At 37.0% G+C, this 24,182-nt stretch overlaps 1 protein-coding gene across 1 annotated transcript in view; it reads left to right on the top strand.

Annotated features, from left to right (window-relative positions):
• Window positions 1-24,182, top strand: part of VPS45 (vacuolar protein sorting 45 homolog) — a 66,650-nt gene that overhangs the window by 3,029 nt on the left and 39,439 nt on the right. Inside the window, exons 3-13 of the mRNA XM_027534729.1 lie at window positions 418-478; window positions 4,777-4,856; window positions 5,911-5,979; window positions 6,101-6,238; window positions 6,677-6,787; window positions 9,544-9,678; window positions 10,110-10,223; window positions 10,623-10,790; window positions 22,110-22,268; window positions 22,647-22,754; window positions 23,800-23,921. Coding sequence (XP_027390530.1) covers window positions 418-478; window positions 4,777-4,856; window positions 5,911-5,979; window positions 6,101-6,238; window positions 6,677-6,787; window positions 9,544-9,678; window positions 10,110-10,223; window positions 10,623-10,790; window positions 22,110-22,268; window positions 22,647-22,754; window positions 23,800-23,921 — 1,265 coding nt within the window. The remainder of the gene's footprint in view (window positions 1-417; window positions 479-4,776; window positions 4,857-5,910; window positions 5,980-6,100; window positions 6,239-6,676; window positions 6,788-9,543; window positions 9,679-10,109; window positions 10,224-10,622; window positions 10,791-22,109; window positions 22,269-22,646; window positions 22,755-23,799; window positions 23,922-24,182) is intronic.

Raw genomic sequence — 24,182 nt, 5'->3', positions numbered from 1 at the left:
AAGCCCAAGTGAATATAATTAACTATATTTTCTCTTGAATGTTGGTTTTTAAATGTGTCTAAAAAATTTTAGACAAATTTTGATATTCTACAAAAAAATAAGAATTTTGATCAGATGAATACAAATTTACAGACAAACAGCTTGAGGCAAATTTGCATAATTGTTATCTATTTTATGTTGTATTTCAACATCTATGTACTTTATATTTTTAATAACTAATTTGGCCAGAGCAGTACAGCTATATCACATATGATTTGATTATTATATTTAATGTATCTCTTTTATCCCCAGTCCTCACCCCTCCCGACATAGGCACACTTAATCTAGACTTCAGCACAGTAGGCTCTTAGTAAATACATACTTATTACTTCATCACTTAAGTGGTTTTTCTCATTTTGTTTGCTTGTTCTTTTCTAGGAGAATGTGGATTATCTGATTCAGGAGCTCCGAAGACCTAAATACAGTATATATTTTATTTGTAAGTATTTTTTCACCTGTTCAATCATGTAACTAAATCCTAGCTAATATGTTCTACTAGCTACTGCATATCATCAGTAAATTAATTGAGTCCATCACTCTTAAGAGTCTGGTGGGTGTTTTGTCCTTCAAAGTATTACCAGTCAATTGGACCAGCATTCTGTTTCTGAGAGCTAAATGTGGTTTCCACTCATCATTGACTGCTTAGGTTAAAAAAAATATTTAAGTTGTACCTTGCCTTTCAAATTTCTTTATAAGTCAAAACTTGTAAGTAGTTAACTTTCACATTCCCCTTTGCCGAAAAATGTATGTATACTTATTCCTAGTTTACACTGTTTTGAACTGAGGCATAGAAGCCGATTTATTTATTTGGAGGGAGGATGTAGTTGAGTTTGTTGGAAAAGCAGAGATTTAGTTTATATACCATTCTTCTCTTTGCAACTTTGTGTAATACTTGAAAGTAAAAGTCATCAGATATGTATGTCCTATTTGCACAACTTTGAGGGAGGGGAAGAGAGGTGGAGGCCTGGAAATAAACTAGGTTTGTGGTTATCATACAATTTATATGGATTTTTTTTTTAATCTAATACATTTTGCTTTGGAAGTTACATCTTTTCTCCTCTAGATGTCATTATTGATCTTTATAACATTAATGTAGGTTACTTAAAAGCTTTGGAGTTTCTGGGTTTAGACTATATTCTAAGACATACATACTTTCCTCAGGATATATTACAATTTAATAATGGTATCAAAAATTAACATTTGTGATAAGACACTGTATTTTATAAAAACTCTCATGTATTATTTTATTCAGCCTTTAAAACAACTTCAGGAGGTGGAAATAGGCAATTTTATTCATTTCTATTATCCTATGTTTGTTTTTGTCATTGTTTTCTTTTCGGTTAATAATCACAGGTTTTCCTTTTCAATTAAACTTTTTCTTTTGAGATAATTGTAGATTCACATACAGTTGTAAGAAATAATACATAGATCCCATATACTGTTTACCCAGTGTCCCCTAATGAAGCATCTTACATAACTATAGTTGGGTATGACATCATACCATATTGACATTGATACAGTAAGGATGCAAAGCATTTCCATCTTCCTAGGATCCCTCACGTTGCATTTTGTCTACTTTCCTCCCATCCCAGCCTCCTCAGTAACCTCTGGCAACCACCAACCTGTTTTCCTTTTGTATAATTTTGTCATTTCAATAATGTCATATAAATGGAATCATGCAGTATATAACCTTCTGAAATTGGCTTTTTTTCATTCAGCATAATTCTTTAACAATTCATCCAGGTTGTTGTGTATCAATACTTGATTTAAAAAAAAAATTTTTTTTTATTTATTCCATGGTGTGACTGTACCACAATTTGTTTAACTGTTCACATAATGAAGGACATCTTAGTTGTTTCTAGTTTGGGCTAATACAAATAAAGTTGTTATAAATATTTGTGTACAGGTTTTTGTGTGAACGTAAGTCTTTATCTCTCTGTAATACATAATTCCCAGGGATCAATTGCTGGGTCATATGATAGCTGCATGTTTAATGTTTTAAAAAACAACTAAATGTTTTCTGGAATGACTATGCCATTTTACATTTCCAGTAGCAATATCCAGGCAATCTAATTTCTTTGTATCCTAACAAGCATTTAGTGTTGTCCCTGGTTTTCATTTTAGCCATTCTGATACATATTTAGTCATTCAGTAGTTTTTTAATCTGTTTACAAGCTAGGTACTTAGGATAGGAAAGTATAGAAACTTTTGTATTCAGCCACACACACACACATTTATAGAAAGAGATTGATTCTCCATGCTGCCAAATCTATGTGCACATTTAATAGAATCACTGTTTTGCTGAGTCTCTTAACTAAAAAGTGAATAGATCATGAGATAAAAGACTCCTTTTTCCTCTGAAGAGTTATTTGATACAGTGGCCAACATTAATAATGAATAATAAATCTAGTATTTACTCTTCTGGTTCTAGAGATTGATTTAGGCTGTGAATCTATGAAGTCGAAGGGAAAAACTATATATGTTAAAGTAGTTAGCACTAAGCCTAGGAAAAATAGACTGTTGAAATGTCTTGGGTGGAGCAATTTCACAGTTTTATTTAATTGAAATAAACATCAATAACCTCAAATGTGCAGATATCTTATGGCAGAAAGTGAAGAGGAACTAAAAAGCCTCTTGATGAAGGTGAAAGAGGAGAGTGGAAAAGTTGGCTTAAAACTCAGCATTCTGAAAATGAAGATCATGGCATCTGGTCCTATCACTTCATGGGAAATAGACGGGGAAACAGTGGAAACAGGTCAGACTTCATTTTTTTGGGCTCCAAAATCACTGCAGATGGTGACTGCAGCCATGAAATTAAAAGACGCTTACTCCTTGGAAGAAAAGTTATGACCAACCTAGATAGCATATTGAAAAGCAGAGACATTACTTTGCCAACAAAGGTCCGTCTAGTCAAGGCTATGGTTTTTCCAGTGGTCCTGCATGGATGTGAGAGTTAGACTGTGAGGAAAGCTGAGCGCCGAAGAATTGATGCCTTTGAACTGTGGTGTTGGAGAAGACTCTTGTGAGTCCCTTGGACTGCAAGGAGATCCAACCAGTCCATTCTAAAGGAGATGAGCCCTGGATGTTCTTTGGAAGGAATGATGCTAAAGCTGAAACTCTAGTACTTTGGCCACCTCATGCGAAGAGTTGACTCATTGGAAAAGACCCTGATGCTGGGAGGGATTGGGGGCAGGAGGAGAAGGGGACAACAGAGGATGAGATGGCTGGATGGCATCACTGACTCGATGGACGTGAGTCTCAGTGAACTCCGGGAGTTGGTGATAGACAGGGAGGCCTGGTGTGCTGCGATTCATGCGGTTGCAAAGAGTCAGACACGACTGAGCAACTGAACTGAAAATGAGTTTATATATAGTGATTTTATTCTTTATAGACTTTCAGCACAGTTTATATCAGCACTAAACTGGCCTTCTGCTTATGTCATTTTCTAATAATTGTATTTTTGTATATTCTTATGTGTACTAAATATCTTGTATTAGTATTAGTATCCCATCCTTTATTTTTAAAAAAACTTTGTTGTGGAAGTTTTCAAATATATACAAAAGTAGATAGAATAGCCTAATAAATCCCAATGTACCCATCACCCAGTTTCTACAGTTACTGTACCATGACCAATCTTGTTTTAGCTGTACTGCTATCTACTCCCTCATCAACATTATATTGAAGAAAATCTAACAGGTTGTATGATTTCATCCATAAATATTTCCATGTGCATCTTTAAATGATAGGGACTCGTTTTTAAAACATACTATTAGTACCTCATTCAGTGCTCAAATTTCAAATTCTTTCATGCCTTTTTTTCCCTGCTCAGTTTGTTTGAATTAGAGTCATAGCAAGGAGCCTGGTAGGAGGCCGTCTATGGGGTTGCACAGAGTCCAACAGACTGAAGCAACTTAGCAGCAGCAAGGTCCACACATTGCTATTGGAAGATACATTGTTGAAATTTCTTGAATCTTCTATAGTTCCTCTCTCTAACTTCACCCCCACACAGTCTATTTATTGAATAAACCACTAAACCACCTCCTTCTGTTAGTTTCCTTCAGCCTGGATCTTGCTGATTACATCCACATGGGATAGTTTAACATGCTCTTTGCAATTTAAAGAACTGTCCTTCAGCTCCAATAAATTGGTACTTGGATACACAGGTTTAATTAAATTCAGATTTGATTTTCTTTTGACAAGACTTTCATCAGCAGTGTTGTGTGCTTCTGTTGACTGTCTTACTGTGACACTAGCAAAGGTTAATGCTCAATATTTCTATCCATTGATTCATTAGGAGTGGGGAAAAAAAATGGTGTTTTAAATTCTATTGTTATCATTCCTGCTTTGCTTTTTAGCTGGAAAATTGCTATAAAGAGTTTCCCCTCATCTATTAATACTATTTGGTTATCTGATGGTACAGTTGGGATATAAAAGGACAAATACTTATTTTTTCCTAAGTATTTGCTCTTTTCAATATAATGATTTGGTTCCCTGGCATCCTCCAATGCCTATAATGATGGTTCCTTTTTTTAAGTATTATGAATTTACAGATTTAAACATATTTGTGTTATTCATTCCAATGTGAAAGTGTTTGACATATACCACAATGTAAAGTATAGTACCACATATACTAAACTTCACTTAGTTTATTAGACTTTAACTGTCAGGCCCCTTTATGTCTAATTGTAACAAAAATTATCTCCTCTGAGTAAACCACATCTTACATGTCTATTTCAGATTTCAGTAATGTGATAAGCAAGAGTGATGTGAAGTCATTAGCTGAAGCTGATGAACAGGAAGTTGTGGCTGAGGTTCAGGTAAATACATTGTTCCTCTAACACATCTCTTTTATTGGCCCTTTTGAAAGATTTGAGTCTATAAATAAGGAAAGTGCTTATCTCTTAAGAAAGGAAGCTGTTGATCAGACACAATAAATGTGCATTGCATCACACTCTACTCATATATATATAGAAAGTTTGGAAGAGGTATCAAATTGAATGGGAATAGAATTAAAGAAGTCAGTGGGAATAAGGAGATTGGAATGGTACTGGATTGGTAGGGAGGGTTGGAGTCAGAGGCAGTTATGTTTGATAAAGGCAGTCTTATGAGCTATGCTATAAGAATGTTCATCTGCACAGTTATAGTTTATGTCTGATTGGAAGAGAATAGGAAGTAAAGGATGAATGAGGTTTGTTAAAGTTCTGTTTGTGATTATCTTGCTTTGGGAATAAGCAGATTGGTCATTAGGTTAAAACTTGAAAACTCTTTAATATTCTACATGCTATGAAATACCTCACATTAGAACATTTCATGTTACCTTTTCCTTCTTAAACCCTTTAGTGTTCTTGAACACATTTAGCACAAATGTTTTAAACACTTTTATCACCTCGGTGAAGAATATCATCCTCAGGGGAGCAAATAAGCAAGTTTTGGATTTTTAGAAGGATGTGCTAGGTGATAAATGAATAAAAAAGAATGACCTATTTTAAATCACATTCTCCCTCATGAGAATACATTGGACAGCAATGTTTTTACTCATCTGAGTGTAACACTGTATATCTTTAGCAGTGTTTTATTTTTACTAATTGAAAAGTCTCCTTAAATATGATATGTATACTTATACAACTTTTGTTTTTTGATTGGGTTTTTTTTTAAGATTTATTTTTGCTTCTATTCTATAATTGTCTTATTAATCCCCTCACATTGACTATTGTTACTCAATTGTTAATTGATCAATTTTTCTTTTTTATACCTGCATTTCCTCCAACTTGATTGTATCACATAGTATTACATCACATATGAAAAATATTATTGCATGATACAGTTAGGAGCTTGTGGAATAACTGACTGATCTTGGTGCTTTGTTTGTAGGAATTTTATGGTGATTACATTGCTGTGAATCCACATTTGTTTTCCCTCAATATTTTGGGTTGCTGCCAGGTATGGAAAGAAGGAAGGTTTTTGTTTGTTTGTTTATCAGTTGGAAGTTAATTCAGTAAGTAATTGGACTTGTAAGAAAAAATTCAAATATGTTCTATGAATGTATGTTTTTAACAAAAAGGGTCGAAATTGGGATCCAGTCCAACTATCCAGAACAACTCAAGGACTGACAGCTCTCCTTTTATCTCTGAAGAAATGTCCGATGATTCGTTATCAGCTTTCATCAGAAGCAGCAAAGAGACTTGCAGAATGTGTTAAGGTACGGCGTTCTGTATCCCCAGTTCCAAAACATCAAGACCATTCATTTCCTTATCATATTTCCAAAACTAAAGGAATATTTTATCTGAAACCAAGGAGATGATTTGTTAGGTTTATTGGCAAAGAGGTAGGAATTATATTTTAAGACCTAAGGCAACAAATTAGAGCTAAGATTCTTAGGTTTAACTCAGGAAACATTTGCAAGCTACTTAACTTCTTTTGATCCGGTTAAACCACTTGTAAAATAAGAGTTTCAAATCCTAACTCCTTAAACAGAATGCTACTAAAATTTTGTCAAGCTTTTGAATCCTTTTATGGAAGGCCTATGAAAGTGCAAAATAACTGTTGTAAATGTGGTTTTTATGTATGAATTTTCTATTTATGTCATCTCTATCTGCTACCAATTGGTTGACCAAACGTCTTTCTCTCTTACCCACAGCAAGTGATAACTAAAGAATATGAACTGTTTGAATTCCGACGGACTGAGGTCCCTCCACTGCTACTTATTTTAGATCGCTGCGATGATGCCATCACCCCATTGCTAAACCAGGTGCAGAGCCCTTTGTTAGCACAATGGAAGGATGATTTCAAGTGGTGTTCATCAAAATGCAGACGTGGAAATGAACATGGTCCATTTATTTGCCTCCTTATTTTTAGCTATTCTTGTTTCTGCCTTGTATTTCCTAGTATTCTGGTATCAGTGTTCTAGCCACAGTCATCTTCAACTCTTGCTTCTGCCTCATCCTTCCTGTCTCTTTCTGCCACCATTCCTAAGTAAGGCAGCTTCTAGGTTCTCTGGGGTTTCCATGGTGGCTTAGCAGTGAAAAATCTGCCTGCGGTGCAGGAGACACAGGAGACATGGGTTCAATCCCTGGGTTGGAAAGATCCCTAGAGGAAGGCATGGCGCTCCAGTGTTCTTGCCTGGAGACTCCCATGGACAAAGGAGCCAGGGTCACAAAGAGTCATACACGACTGAATCAACTGACCACACATGCATGCTAGGTTCCGTAGATTCTACTTTTCCAGTGTCTATCTGTTCTTTCCCATTCATATTGCCATTACCTTGGTGTGACTAATCTCTTACAGCAGTAGTCCCCAGCCTTTTTGCCACCAGGGACAGGTTTCATGGAAGACAGTTTCCCCACAGAAGGGCTCAGGGGGAGGGCAGCCAGAGGGGTGGTGTTCTGGCCTTGTATGGTGGTGTTCAGGTAATGCGATCTGTGGGGAGTAGCAGATGAAGCTTGGCTACACTCGCTCACCCAAGGCTCACCTCCCTCTGTGCAGTCTGGTCCCTGACAGGCCAAGGACCACTACCAGTCTGCGGCCCAGGGGTTGGAGACCCCTGTGTTATAGGAATTCTGAAATAGTCATCTACTGGATTTCCCACTTTTAATTGCTTTCCACTATAATGTATCTCACAGATACAATGTTATTAAATTACTTTTACTAAAGTTCACAACTCTTAACCTATTACTCCTGACTTAAAAATCTTACCTGTTTCCCATTTGCCTGCTGAATTAAATACAGATTCCTGAACTTGACCACCATGATCCTTCATAATGTGGGCTCAACCTTATAGAAAACCTGCAGCTCACTACTGTGTAGATATGCCTCATTATTCTCTGCCATCATTTTATTCATGTTGTGACCTCGATCTGAACTCTGGAGTGTTTGGAATACATTCTCTCCCCATCTTCACCTCTTAAAATTCTTATTTTTTAAAACCACTTGAAACATCTCCTTGAAGCTTTTACTTTTTTGTCAGATAGGATTTTTTTTTCCTTCGAATTACTGTAGAACTTTTTCTCTCATGTCTCATACTGCACTATGTTGTACGTTTGTTTTCATATTCTCCTAGGTTGTACATCCCTTCAAGGCAGACTCTGTCTTACTATTGCTTGTTCTGTGAATTCAAGTGCAGTGCCTTACAGTTTGTAGATGCTTTATTAATAGTGACTTTAAATTTGTAGGAAAAGGCACAGCCTATATTTCAGTTCCATCTCAGCTTATAATAATGTTAATGCTAGGGGAAATCTGTGGCTATGGAGTACAACTTCTCTATAATACGACTGCCTTATATTCTTAAAATTCAAAGTAATATAACTTTACATATTTTATATACTTTTAGTAATAATGAAAGAAATTTGACAGTGTAAAAAAGTAGAAAGAAAAATAGTTGCCTTTAATTCTGTTTCCCAAAGAAAAGCAATCATTCACTCAACCTGGGGACCTGTTAGGTACCAGGTACTGTATTAAGTACAGGAGATAAAAGGTTAAAAGATACAGTCTCTGTTCTCAAAGAGTTCATGATCCAATGAAGAGAAAGTAAACGGATCATTTTAATTCTGAAGTATGTGCTAATGGCAAAAGCATGCACAGGATGCTGTGTATGGAAGCATAAAACATTTTGTTGTGCTTGTTTTAAATGCTCTAATGAAACTTGTTTTTTCAAGGATTCACTTGGCAAATATTTTAGGAAATAAAGCGCCTTCTTTTATAACGTCTTAAGTTATTATAACAAATCTAGATTATTTATATATGTATACACTTATACATATATAAATATTTAGTTTTAGACTCTAGGTTTAGGGGGTAATTTGCTGGAAAATACTTAGTTTTCTCTAATGGGCCTATGACTAAAAGTAACCTATTCTCCATAAAAGGTGAGAAGGCAAGTTTTGGGGTTTCTCCTTTTCAATTTTACCAAATAAGTTCACATTTTGTAAAACTGGAAACCAGTCCTTCTTCACAATGCATATTAAGTAAAAATATAAAATAAAATGGATTCACAGGCAACTTTCTGAATATGCATGTTTTGATCAACCTACAGGGTTTTTTCTGATAATATTAGTGTTCCCAGGATAAATATAGCACTACTCAGATCTGCAAGAACATACTTCTCATGCTGCAGAAAAACCACAGAAGCATACAGGAAATGGTACAGCTTATAACTGCAGTACCAATATAGCCCTATCTGTGAAGCCAAAAATATGCTCTTAATTCACAGGCAAAAATTGGAGCTAATGATAGATCTAATTTGTTTTCTTTCTATCAGGAATATTAATCTGGCTGCCCTTCTTCCAAAAGTGTGAAATCTAAAAGTATTTTGACTTTTGGATGTTTAACCAATTAAAACGAGAATCTTAATGCTTAGTATAGCACAAAATATTAATAAAATTTGAGCTAGAGAGCCTCCATGTAAAAAAGACTAGTTTACTAAGAATATTATCAGTTTTTGTTTTCCTGCCAATTAATATTTCCACATTTTGTCAGTTACCAATTTTTTTGTCATTATTCTTTATTTAGTGGACATACCAGGCCATGGTCCATGAACTACTGGGTATAAACAACAATCGGATTGATCTTTCCAGAGTGCCAGGAATCAGTAAAGATTTGAGAGAGGTGGTCTTATCTGCTGAAAATGATGAGTTCTATGCTAACGTAAGTGGTTTAGAGTTCTTTTTAATTTTTTCTATGTGAGGTTAGTCCTGATTTGTTAGAATGGGAGCAGGTGTGGGATTTCATGTGGAAGGATGCGAGAGGCATCCTATAGATAAACTGCATCTCAAGGAAAGACAGAAGACTTTTTTCTAACCCTTTAACAATACTTTTTTCTTAGTAATCATGTACTTTGTTTCATACCTTAAAAATTAGAACCCAATTTATTTACCGCCCTCCTATCCGTAGCTCTTTGTGAGATTAGTAGTGGTATTCATCACCAGTGTCCTGGCCAATATCCAGATTTGGTAATTACAATGAAATTTTCTTGCCCTTCAATTCTAACTGTATTCATTGTTCTTTTTCACTCCTTTTAAATTGTCTGAAAGTCAGCCTAGTGGATAGAACTGTGTGTGCAACTTCCTTTTTCACAGAATATGTACCTGAACTTTGCTGAGATTGGCAGCAACATAAAGAATCTCATGGAGGACTTTCAGAAGAAGAAACCAAAAGAACAGCAAAAACTAGAATCAATAGCAGACATGAAGGTAAATTGAACATGTACATGGATGACTAACATGCAAGACTTTGGAACTATTCATGTAAGCAACATTTCTGGAATATTCTGGGTCTGATTTCTGCCTTGATTCCTTTTGTTTGGTTCAAGATTATTTTCTGTTTCTCTTTAGGAAACAATATAGTAAAAACTTCATAGTAAGCCATGAACTTCTTTCCATTCCTCAGTCATATTTGAACTATTTAATGACTCAGTCTACTGACATATACCAGTCCTTCTCTTCTTATGCATAATAAAATGCTGTGTGATTGAAAGTTTTAGATGCCTTAGTCTGGGCAGAAGAATAATCCCTTCCTTTTTTTTCTCTTCTTCATACATGCCTGTCCTCAAGAAATAAGAGAACCCCCAATTGATATTTTTCTCATGGCAGGCCTTTGTTGAGAATTACCCACAGTTCAAGAAGATGTCTGGGACTGTGTCAAAGCATGTGACAGTGGTTGGAGAACTATCTCGGTTGGTCAGTGAGCGGAATCTGCTGGAGGTTTCAGAGGTTGAACAAGAACTGGCCTGTCAGAACGACCATTCTAGTGCTCTCCAGGTATCTGTTCGGTCCAATTTGATGAGCACCTACTGTAGTAAGCCACTGTGGCAAGCAGAGCAGGTGATACGAAGGCAAGTAATCCTTCTTAACCAACATGGAATTTACAGTCTAACAAGGAGTTGAGACAGGAGCACAAATTAGGATTATTTAAGATAGATGGGCTTCCCTGGTGGCTCAGATGGTAAAGAATCTGCCTGCACTGCAGGAGACCCAGGTTCTGTCATTGGATGGGGAAGATATCCCTTGGAGAAGGAAATGGCAACCCACTCCACTATTCTTGCCTGGAGAATCCGTGGACAGAGGAATCTGGTGGGTTACAGTCCATGGGGTTCCAAAGAGGTGGACACGACTGAGTGACTAACACACACACAAGACAGATGATAAGAGGCACAGGAGAAGAAAAAATGTGCACTCCCTAAGGGTTCAGGCGATTAACTGAGTGTTTAGGAGGGCAACCCAGTCAACTAGAAAGAATGCTAGACTAAAATCAGAAGATCTAAATTTTAGTGTTTGATTTGCCACTGCTGGCTTTGGGACCTGGAGTTGTTGGCTTAATTTCTTAGCCATTTTCCTTATTTGTCAAATAGGTATAATGATATGTATCTCACAGGATTGTTAGGAAGATTTAAAGATACAGTGTCTATTAAAATGCTGGCATCACTGACTTGATGGACATGAGTTTGAGCAAGCTCCGGGAGTTAGTGATGGACAAGGAAGCCTGGCGTGCTGCAGTCCATAGGGTTGCAAAGAGTTGGACACGACTGAGCAACTGAACTGAAATTTATACTATTGAGCATCTGCTTTTTATTCCACAAACATGTGAATGCCTGCTCCATGTACAATGAGTATCTAGAGGAACAAAAAGAAATAAAATGCCATCTTTTTCCTCAAAGAGTTCACATATTAGTAAGGGAGAAAGAAATGTAAACCAGGAGTTATAATATATGCAATAAGTGCTATACTGGAGGTATTACAAAGGGATATGGAAATACAGAGGAAAGACGGCTATTTTCTGTAAGGATGTGGCTTCTTAGAGCTTCTTAGAGATGAGGATATTACTTTTCAAGAAAAGAAATTCTCGGCAGAGAGAATGCAGACATGGAGATGTTAAGAAAAAAAAAAGCCAAGGGAACAGAGACTAACTCAATGTAGCTAGTGCTGGATACAAGATAAGGGATGGTCTTAGATAAGCCAGAAGGACAGATTGAGTCCTGGTTATGGCCATTGAAAGGAGATAGGGCTTTAATCTTAAAATGACAGGAGCTATCAGAGGATTTTAGCAGAAAAGTAACATAATCAGACAATTAGGCAGCATTTTAAGTTAATATTTAAGTCAGAGTTGTGGTACTGACTATAGTAAGATTTGAGGTTATTAGGGACAGTTTCTTAGAGAAGGTGATATTTAGATGGACTGTAAATAATGAATAGAATCTGGAGGAGGATTTCAGCAAAGCAAAGATGCAGAAGTATGCAAAAAAATAATAAACAGCATGACCTGTTGAGAGTGGGTGTGGAAGAGAAATAGGAGATAAAATTGAATTGGTAAACAGAAGCTAGTTTATGAAGACGCTTGTCAGAGGAATTTGTATTTGCTGAGATAGGCAAAGAGATCCAGCATAGGGTCTTATATAGAAGTTGATATGATGAAAGTAGTATTTTAGGAAATTTAATCTAATAAGGATGCCTTGGAGGTGAAAAAATTAAAACCAGGGAGGCTAAAAAAACTCTTCATAGTAGTAAAAATGTACAGAAGGACAAATATGAAAGACAATATCAAAAGGAGAAAATAATTTAGAGACAGATTGGCTATAAGGATAACAAGAGAGAACAAATGAGAGATAATTCCAAAGTTCCTGAGACATGACAAAATGTGGTATCACTGACAGTAAGTAACTTGGGAATGAGAGTCCTTTGGGAAATGGCTGTTTCTAAGCCATTTATTATAAGAAGCACATTTCCTTACTAATAGGACCCTATATTCTAAACCCTAGTCTCTTTCTCTCCTGCTATTTTTCTTTGTAAAATAAAGCCAGCATGGTATAATGGAAGCAACACAGGGTTTGCAGCCAGACTGTCTTGGCTTATATCTGTCTCTATGTATCAACATTTCTTTGGGAAAATTACTTATTTTGCCCAAGCCTATCATAAAGTTTGATAATGATTTCAAACTTTTAGGTTGTTATCAGGATTCAGTGAAATGTAAAGTGCTTCCCACATGATAGGTGCTTTGTAAAAGTTAGTTTCTTTCCTCTTAGCATAATTTTTGGTTTTGTTTTGTTTTTGGCTGCCTTGGGCTTCCCTGGTAGCTCAGATGGTAAAGAATACACCTGCAATGCGTTCAGTCCCTGGGTTAGGAAAATCCCCTGGAGGTGGGCATGGCAACCCACTCCAATATTCTTGCCTGGAGAATTCCATGGACAGAGGAGCCTGGCAGGCTGCAGTCCATGGGGTCGCGAAGAATTGGATACAACTGAGCGACTAAGCACAGCCACAGCCTTGGGTCATAGTTGTGGCACTCGGGATCTTTCCTTGGTGCGGGGGCTCTCTAGTTGTGGTGCATGGGCTTAGTTGCTCCACAGTGTGTGGGATCTTAGTTCCCCAACCAGGAATCCAGCTGGCATCCCCTGCATTGGCAGGCAGATTCTTAACCATTGAACCACCAGGGAAGTCCTTAAGCCTAGTTTTTTAAAGATATGATACAATTGAAAGAAACAAATTCACCCACCTATGGTTGCTTTAGTTATATACTGTGATTTATAGTTGCTGATTTTTACTTTTTAAAAATCTTTATCAAGATTTCCTCTTGGTAAACATTATTTTTAAAATCATAAAGATGCTATTGCTTTATATTTATGAAAAGTACTTCTGTCAGCAGTTCTAATTTTATCTCTGTATTCTTAAATCTTCACAAAGAACTCTTAGGGTGACTATTATTTTTAGTTGTATTAAATTCTAATTAGTTTTTAATCAATATTTGTTGAAATATAGTTGATTTACAATGTGTTAATTTCTGCTGTATAGGAAAGTGATTTCGGTTTTATATATATATACTTTTTTATATTCTTTTCCATTATGGTTTATCCTGTTTTAATTCTTAGATAGATAATATAAGTATTTGATGAAAGAGATAAATAGTACACACTGAATCTGTTAGTAGTTTCACTTGCATCCTTACAGTTATTCTGTGCATGTGCAAGCCTGTGTGAGTGTGTGTATTTCCTTCTCTCTCTTTTTTAAAATTCAGATGATACCATATCGTACACATAGTTCTGCATTTTGCTTTTTCACTTACTTTGTGTCTCAGAGACTGTTCCAGACTAGAACCTAAACACTCATTCTATTAAATCACTAAACAGTATTCCTTTGTAAAGATACTTCATTATCTATTTAACTTCACCAACTTTGTTTAAACAATACTGCTAATAACAATTTAGAGTTGGTCTGTGGGCCTAATTGAAATATTCCTAAGGAAAACTTTTTATTTTTCTCAATAAAATGAATTTTGTTCTCTTATGAAATAAAAACAGAATTGTGTCCTGTAACTAAATTTAAATTTCCTTATGTTTCTTTATCATTTTAGCTTTCCCTTTAAAACAATAGAACCAAACTTAATCACTAGCCAATTTTAGTATCTTTATTTGTATCTTACCATATGGAAAGCATTTAGAAATGGCTACTATAATTCCTTTGCCTGAAATCTTATTTTTTGTTCATTTTAAAAGAAAAATAGACACTTTAAAATATGAATTCCATTTGTGATCCACTTTGCCAGTATAGCATACAGGGTTCCCCAACCAGGGATCAAACCCGTGCCCTTTGCATTGAGAGCCTGGAGTCTCAACCACTGGACTGCCAAGAAATCCCTATATTTAAAAAAATTATCTTTTGAAGATTTTTTTGCCCATGGTATTAGGGTTTTACAGTGAGCAGTTGATTTCGACTCCACCACCATAAAGGATTTCTTTGGCAACATGATGTAAATAGTCAATAAAGAGAACTTTTGTTTAATAATGAGTGGATGCCAGGGGCTTGACCCCTAGATGGGATACAGCATTCCTTGGCTTGACCTTAGATGATAATAATGTCATGAAGCAATGAATTGATTTTTGAGTAGAGATGAAGTTTGCTTTATTGAATAATGACTGTATGATGGTGAGGGAAGAAAAGCTCATATATTGCTAAAAATTAACCTAAAAATTGCTGCCACTTCTAACCAGTTATCCAGTTTGATTCAGAAGAATTTCACTAGAACCAAACTGCAGTGTACTGTCATTGAAACATGCATAGCCTTGGAAAAGACTGATTAGTAAGGAAGATTTTTTTTTCATACCATAAAGGAAAAATCTTCAGAAAATAAATAATTCCCCTCCCCACTCTGCATGGTTGTGTTGTCATATCACAACTTTTCATTTGAAAGAAGAATCTAGTCTGTATTCTTCTTTCCTGACCTTGGGTTCAGTTCAGTTCAGTTCAGTCGCTCAGTCGTGTCTGACTTTTTGCGACCTCATGAATCACAGCATGCCAGGCCTCCCTGTCCGTCACCAACTCCCGGAGTTTACCCAAACTCATGTCCATTGAGTCAGTGATGTCATCCAGCCATCTCATCCTCTGTCGTCCCCTTCTCCTTCTGCCCCCAATGCCTCCCAGCATTGGGGTCTTTTCCAATGAGTCAACTCTTCGCATGAGGTGGCCAAAGTATTGGAGTTTCAGCTTCAGCATCAGTCCTTCCAATGAACACCCAGGACTGATCTCCTTCAGAATGGACTGGTTGGATCTCCTTGCAGTCCAAGGGACTCTCAAGAGTCTTCTCCAACACCACAATTCAAAAGCATCAATTCTTTGGCACTCAGCCTTCTTCACAGTCCAACTCTCACATCCATGCATGACCACTGGAAAAACCATAACCTTAACTAGATGGACCTTTGTTGGCAAAGTAATGTCTCTGCTTTTTAATATGCTGTCTAGGTTGGTCATATCTTTCCTTCCAAGGAGTAAGTATCTTAATTTCATGGCTGCAGTCACCATCTGCAGTGATTTTGGAGCCCAGAAAAATAAAGTCTGACACTGTTTCTACTATTTCCCCATCTACTTCCCATGAAGTGATGGGACCGGATGCCATGATCTTCATTTTCTGAATGTTGAGCTTTAACCCAACTTTTTCACTCTCCTCTTTCACTTTCATCAAGAGGCTTTTTAGTTCCTCTTCACTTTCTGCCATAAGGGTGGTGTCATCTGCATATCTGAGGTTATTGATATTTCTCCCGGCAATCTTGATTCCAGCTTGTGCTTCTTCCAGCCCAGCGTTTCTCATGATGTATTCTGCATGTAAGTTAAATAAGCAGGGTGACAATATACAGCCTTGACGTACTCCTTTTCCTATTTGGAACCAGTCTGTTGTTCCATGTCCGGTTCTAACTGTTGCTTCCTGACCTGCATATAGGTTTCTTAAGAGGCAGGTCAGGTGGTCTGGTATTCCCATCTCTTGAAGAATTTTCCACAGTTTATTGTGATGCACACAAAGGCTTTGGCATAGTCAGTAAAGCAGAAATAGATGTTTTTCTGGAACTCTCTTGCTTTTTCCATGATCCAGTGGATGTTGGCAATTTGATCTCTGGTTCCTCTGCCTTTTCTAAAACCAGCTTGAATATCTGGAAGTTCATGGTTCACGTATTGCTGAAGCCTGGCTTGGAGAATTTTGAGCATTACTTTACTAGCGTGTGAGATGAGTGCAGTTGTGCAGTAGTTTGAGCATTCTTTGGCGTTGCCTTTCTTTGGGATTGGAATGAAAACTGACCTTTTCCAGTCCTGTGGCCACTGCTGAGTTTTCCAAATTTGCAGGCATATTGAGTGCAGCACTTTCACAGCATCATCTTTTAGGATTTGAAATAGCTCAGCTGGAATTCTACCTCCACTAGCTTTGTTCGTAGTGATGCCTTCTAAGGCCCACTTGACTTCACATTCCAGGATGTCTGGCTCTAGGTGAGTGATCACACCATCGTGATTATCTGGGTCATGAAAATCTTTTTTGTATAGTTCTTCTGTGTATTCTTGCCACCTCTTCTTAATATCTTCTGCTTCTGTTAGGTCCATACCATTTCTGTCTTTTATCAAGCCCATCTATGCATGAAATGTTCCCTTGGTATCTCTAATTTTCTTGAACAGGTCTCTAGTCTTTCCCATTCTGTTGTTTTCCTCTATTTCTTTGACCTTGGGTAAAAGATCTCAAATCATGCCATTAATAACACATAGGACAATAAATATTTGTCAGAGAAATGAAGGTAAAGAGTTCTGTTTGAAGCAGTGTAGAATAGAATAGCGACTGTAAGGGCCTGGATCTTTGATGTCTTGGGTTTAAAAATGATTCTTAGCCACTCCAGTCTTAGTCTTTTTGTCTGTAAAATGGGGGAAATATCGGTACTTAGCTCAAAGATTTTTGTGAGGATCCAGTGAGCTAGTACATATAAAACACTTAATATAATACCTGGTGCTTATAACATTCAATGAATGTTAACTATCACTGTTTTCAGTATTATTATTTTATGGTGCATTCTCTTTTTTATGGCATCCAGGACATGTCTTTTAATTCACTCATGATCTTGGAACTCTCTCTGATTTTAGAAAAGCTTTTTTGCTTCTCATTAGAATTGTAAGAAAATTGTTTGGGACACAAAAAATTGAGCTGACAATTTTACTTTGACCAACTAAGATTAAAAATGATCCTGTCTCTCTAAACCATCATTTAACTAATGTTTCAGAAACAGTGTTGACCAGCAGAAGACCTACAAGAAAGCTAAATTTGACTAGTCATTAAGTAAAAGAAACCTGATATATTTTCCAGTTAGTGGAACTGGAACTGGATCTCGCCTATTTTCTATCATTTTTTTCTAGATAAGCTCTCCATAACTGTTCTCTCAGACTGTTAGATTAGACTCGTTTTTAAAGTCATATCAACATGCTGAAGACTTCTGCCGCTTTCATCTGCTATTCTAATCTGTTGGCTTATAATGCTATTCATTGAGTGTTTTACTACAGTACTGTGATCGTTGATAACAGGGTACAGAGCTTGTTCTTTAGGTTAAATTAAAGCCAAAAAAAAAAAAAGAGAGAATCATCTTTAGTTGCAGACTTCGACTGTATTGTACAATAGTTTAAAATATAGGTTGTCATTGTCATCTTTTAGTCACTAAGTCATGTCCAAGTCTTTTGCGACCCCATGGACTGTAGCCCACCAGGCTCCTCTGTCCATGGGATTTCTCAGGCAAGAATACTGGAGTCGGTTTCCCATTTCCTTCTCCATAAAATATAGGTATGTCAATACAAATGTTTTTTTCTTGTGCTGCTTTAGCATAGTTTTGGTAGAAGAAAACACAAAAGTAGTCAGCCCAAGATAACAGAAGGATCTCTAAATATCAGAATTGTTTTTAATGTCTTTTTGAATGAATGTTAGCTCCATTTTGAAACTTGACCTTCACAGATAGTGTTTTTGCATTTATTTTCCTATTCCTTCATTGGGCCTATAGTAATGTTAGAATCCAGTGGAACATTTTTGAATCCCATCTTCTTAAGTGGACAGTAGTTTTCCGTTTCACTCTTTACTCAGCTGTTATTATGTAACAGTACACTTTTCTCCTTTGATTATCTCAAGGTTATGGGAAATTTAATAAGAAAAAAGATACCAAAAAGTCATTATATAATTCAGCCATATTTTTAACATATAAATACCTCCATGAAGCACATACCGCCTATGCAATTAAAGGCTCTCAGATTCTTTTTCTCCTCTTCCTTGGTTAAAACCCTGGAATCTCTGTATAATGTATGTCACTATCAGTCAAGTTGAGTCAAGTAGCCATGAGGGAAAATAGTTCAAAATTAAGTCAAAGGATAATGTGGCATTCAGGCAGACAAAAAGGCCCTGCTTCTTTGAGGACTTATATAACTGAGAAAGAAGAAAGAATTCAGCTTGTACCTACATGTGTCTTTTCATGAGGAACTAGGTGAGTTTAACTGGAACACTGACCTGAGCCATGGGTTGGGTCCTCAGGGCTCAAGAGAAAGCAGAGTAGTCTTGGACCAGATCTGGGCTGTCAGATCACAAGGCTGCTCATCGAGGAAAAGCTAAGAGTCAAGCGACAGACTCTAAAAACCAGTACCACAATTCAAGGAATACAAGTGGATTTATTAATGAGAAACAGAGCCAGGAGTCAAGATCGAAGGGAAGGTAATTAGAAAGGGAGCAAATAGGAAGGGTATAAACTAATTGCTGCAAATAGTCTTTGTCACCATTCTGGTTTTTGTGGGTTTATAGTTACTTGAGTATCTCATGTTTGCTTAGATGTACAAAGACAGGTCGGGCTTCCCTGGTGCCTGCGAATTCAGGAGGCACGGGTTCCATCCTTGGCTTGGGAAGATCCCCAGGAGAAGGAAATGGCAACCCACTCCAGTATTCTTTCCTGGGAAGTCCCATGGACAGAGGACCTTGGAGGGCTGCAGTCCATAGAGTTACAAGAGTTGGACATGACTTAGCAACTAAATAACAAAGACAAATCAGTCAGAAATTGAGTAGATTTAAGGTAAAAAGAGACTACAAGGGCAGAAAGTGAAACATTGCGCTTATAAGAAAAGCAACAACAGAGATCTCAGATGGATGTTTTATGCCAAGTGACTGAGATACTTCTGAAATGGTGTATTTTTACTTGATAAGGAATTTGTATCCTGAAATTTCTCCATATTATAATAGAAATTAGTGAAATGTGTGAACAGGCTATTCTAAACAGCCTATATTTAGTCACTGCTGTCTGGAGAAGTTACCACAAAAGGGAAAAGAAGTAAGGAAAGTTTTGTGATAGCAGGGTTTAAATCTGTAGAAGAGAAATTTCTTCCTTTTTGATCCTGTAAGGATGATGGTAGTGAAATGTTCACCCAGAAAAGCAACAGTAGAAATCCTACTGAGAGAACTTTCTACTTGAAAGCTACCTAGGAGGCTCTGCATTTCATCATCATCCCTCTTTTTAGTGTGAACAGTCGAGTTCTTAGACATTAGACATTGTTGTCGTGAAGTACTAAAAAGATAATGTATTTAAAAACATCTTGTAAGTTGCAGAGTACTATACAGATGTTAGTGGTTATGTCCTCGGAATCCAGTGCCCTCCAAAGACTCTTACTAGTCTTTCAACTCATTTCTTTCTCTGATTTCCATATCCCTATTAATAGTATCTCTTTCAGCCTCTCAAACTAATTCCAAAGCTTAGTTTTTAAGGCCTTTTGTAGAAACGAAGTTTTTTATGATTCCTCAGTAACTAGACGAACGTCTCTTTACTTTGTGTTCCCTTTCCCCCATTGCACTGATTTTCAGTTTTTGGTTTTTTTATACATATGTTTCTGTTATAATACCACATATGTGTTCTTGAGAAAACTTCACATTCTGCAAAATCATGGACTAAAAATAAATAAGGGTTATGGGAAAATAGGGTTATAAGCAGATCACTTAAAATTTATATAACTAAAAAAAGAAAGAAAAATCTATATAACTTTGTAATCAGAGCCCTAATAAAATAATAACAATCCTAATTAAAATGTTAGCACAGTTAAATTTCCACTGGCATTTGGACCTGGAGAAGGAAATGGGAACCCACTCCAGTTTTTCTTGCCTGGAGAACTCCATGGACAGAGGAGCCTGGTGGGCTACAGTCCGTGGGGTCGCAAAGAGTTGGACATGACAGCGACTAACGCTTGCACCTAGAAATGCACTCAGACCATCCTTTGTGGTTCTCCTCTTGTGGCTCATGTCTTTTTCTTCAGCAAATAAGGCCTCAAAAATATCTGCTTCTCATAGAAACTTGTGTCATCAAAATTAAAAGTACAATATGAAGATATCAGTCAGTTTTGGGATGTTGTTTTGTTTTTCTTTTTGACACAGATAAACATCTTTGCATTCTTTTCATTCTCATTTTCCCTTTCCCCGTGTAGCTTAACATTGTGGAAAGTGCAGCAGTTCTTAAAGCTGCAAAGCCAGTTACTTCTTAAAAAAACACTACTTTCCGTTGAATTTTCATCTTTTTCCTTAACATATTGGTGAAGCATGTTCTTTAAGAGGAAGCTTGTCCCTGATCTTTTCTAAATATTAACTTGCTGAAAAATTACATACAAACCAATATGCCTTTTGTGTTATTCCCATGTTTACCATCTCGTAGAGCTAAAGCACATTAAGAAATGTATTTTATAGAAGAATGAGCTATACTGTTTTATCCTCATTGTCTGTGAACTCACTGAGGACAGAAAGTGTCTCTAACTTATCTCTGTATCACCTCCAGTGCCTGACATAGTACCTTGTGCTTTAGAGAGTGATCACAAGTATTTGTTGGCTCTAATTAATGTGTTCTACTGCATAATAAATATAAATCTATACTGTAGGGAAGTCTCCTTATGGGAGAATTGATAAAACCTAAACATAATTTTGTCTGCTTTCCTTTGCTGTCAGTACCTGCCCTCTTAAGATCATAAGTGTTCATTTACAGATTACATGCTGTCACATATTCATATCTCTGTGAACCATGTTGAGACATATTGTTACATATGATGCTTCTTGGAGATTAAGCCTGTTCTCCTATGTAAAATTCTACCAATGTGTCTTCATTTCACTGGTCAGTCACTAACACTGAAAGAAGGCAGTCGAGTTTTACAAGTCAACTGGTAAGTTCTCTTGTGTGCTATATTGACTGAAGCAGTAGAACTAGTGGTGGGAATAATGTGTATTTCTTATTTTGGCAGGGAAATTGTAATCTCTCCCACATAAGACCCTAGACTATCTCAGTCAAAGGAAAGAAAAGAGGAAATAACCATGGTTAAATTCATATTTGTCTTAAGCAGTTACAATGAGAATTTATGTCCTTATTTAATTCTTATCTTAGGCAAAAGGCATCTCATTTTCTGTAGTTGAAACAGTTGCTAAACCTGTGACCTGTACATTGCCTTAGTAGTCATCTTGTGTGCTCAGTCACTTCAGCCATGTCCAACTCTTTGCGACCCTACGGACTGTAGCCCGACAGGCTCCTCTGTCCATGGGATTCTCCAGGCAAGAATACTAGAATGCCCTGCCCTTCTCCAGGGGATCTTCCCAACCCAGGGATCGAACCTGCATCTCTTGTGTCTCCTGCTTTGCAGGCAGATTCTTTACCCACTGAGCCACTGGGATGCCCAGTGATCTTAGTCATGATATCTTAGTCAGATGTATCACTACCATTCATTAATTCTTAGAACTAAGATATTATACATCACCCAAGTGAAGGGAGGATAAATAACAGTTCTCTGTTTTTTCAGAACGTAAAGAGGCTCCTGCAGAACCCCAGAGTGACAGAGTTTGATGCTGCCCGCCTGGTGATGCTTTATGCGCTACATTACGAGCGACACAGCAGCAATAGCCTACCAGGATTAATGATGGACCTTAGGAATAAAGGTGTTTCTGAGAAGTATCGAAAGGTAACCAGATTTATATATGAATCCTGCCAAACAGGAACCAACTCTATTGTTACAGCCTTTTAGTTCTGACAGATGATGAGTCATACTGTTTTTATGGGCTTCCCTGGTAGCTGGGTTGGTAAAGAATCCACCTGCAATGCAGGCGACCCTGGTTCGATTCCTGGGTCAGGAAGATCCACTGGAGAAGGGACAGGCTACCCACTTCTTGGGCTTGTGGCTCAGCTGGTAAAGAATCCACCTGCAATGCAGGAGGCTGGGTTCGATCCTAATTCTGTCCTCTCGTGTCTTCATTTCCGTAATAAAGTTATTTTCTTCCTGTTCCCCCAAGCAATAAGAAGTTGTTTCTCTCTCTCTCTTTTTTCTTTTTTTAAAACAAAGCTTGTGTCTGCAGTAATTGAATATGGTGGTAAACGGGTCAGAGGAAGTGACCTCTTCAGCCCCAAAGATGCTGTGGCTATTACCAAGCAGTTCCTCAAAGGATTAAAGGTATATTGCTATGCTTTCCTAAATAAGAAACAGTTGAAGCCCCTGACCCTGAGAGTGAATGAATGTGATCTTCCAAGTAACTTCAGGATTGCCGCTGATTTAGTACTATGTCAGTTAAATGAGAGACTTCCCAGGTGGCGCTAGTGGTAAGGAACCCGCCTGCCAATGCAGGAGACACAGGAGATACAGGTTTGATCCCTAGGTTGGGAAGATCCTGTAGAGGAGGGCATGGCAATCCACTCCAGTACTGTTGGCTGGAGAATACCATGGAAGAGGAGCCTGGCAGGTTACAGTCCATGGGGTCGCAAAGAGTCGGACCGACTGAAGTGACTTAGCATGCGTGCATGCAGTTAAATGAAATTAAAGCAGACGGTCTCTTGAAAGCTTTTTCTTTAAATACTTTTTTTTTTTTTTTTTAATACTTTCTGTATTGGAACAGCATCAGCATTGGCCCAAACAGCTAATAAGGGAATAGTAAGATATTTCCAGGAAATACCCAAGAATAAAAAGGCAGCCCTGTTAGTCATAACTATTTTACTCCATTTGTTTATAATTTAAGGTTTGTCGGGTAGTTTTTCCTGTGACAGAAATTAAAGATGAAGCAAGCAATTATAAATCTTTTAAAACTACCTATTTTCTTAATATGGTCAAAAGTTCGTTGTAATCTGCTAGCCTTTCTTTATGTTCCTGAAATTTTTTCATTTTCCTGAGTGTTTCTAGTCTCTTTTGCTACATAGTCCTTTTCTTTTTATTTACCTATCATATAATATTTTCTCAAAAGAATGAATCAGTGAAGAGATAAGGAATTTAAGCAGTTGCATTTTAAAAATTCCTTTATAATAGCTAGCCTTAAATTACAGAGTATTTTCATAAGATTGGAACATTTCTATTGATAAAAATAATAACTAAAATTGTCCTAAAATTCCTGGTTGACTCTTACCCCTCGAAATCGCTATTGCATGTCCTTTTCTGATATGAGTATCGTTAACAGTTACATTGCACGTTTCAAAAAAAATGACATAAGAACCATTTCCCCCTGTCTTAGGGAGTAGAAAATGTATATACTCAGCATCAACCTTTCTTACATGAGACCCTGGACCATCTCATCAAAGGAAAGCTTAAAGAAAACCTGTATCCTTATCTAGGCCCCAGCACACTCAGAGACAGGTAAGAGAACAAAGATATTAATAATAAAAATCAGAAACACTAAGAAAATAGGAAATTTAGGGTACTATAAGAGACTACAACCAAGATTCTGTCATTCTACTCTTCCTTTCCCAGTTGTTTCAGTTCTCAGGTTCTTCTGGTTTTACATGTGTCAAAGTTAGATTTAAATTCCTCTATCAAGCCTGAGTATTATTTCTTTTGGAATACAGAAACAAATGTTTTGGAGCACTCCAGGTACTTGTGTCCTGTCCTTAAGTATCA

Source organism: Bos indicus x Bos taurus, chromosome 3 (genome assembly GCF_003369695.1).
Source record: "Bos indicus x Bos taurus breed Angus x Brahman F1 hybrid chromosome 3, Bos_hybrid_MaternalHap_v2.0, whole genome shotgun sequence".
In the NCBI taxonomy this organism is placed as follows: domain Eukaryota; kingdom Metazoa; phylum Chordata; class Mammalia; order Artiodactyla; family Bovidae; genus Bos; species Bos indicus x Bos taurus.
Note: the sequence above shows the minus strand (reverse complement) of the source record. Positions and strands in the feature narration are given on the sequence as shown.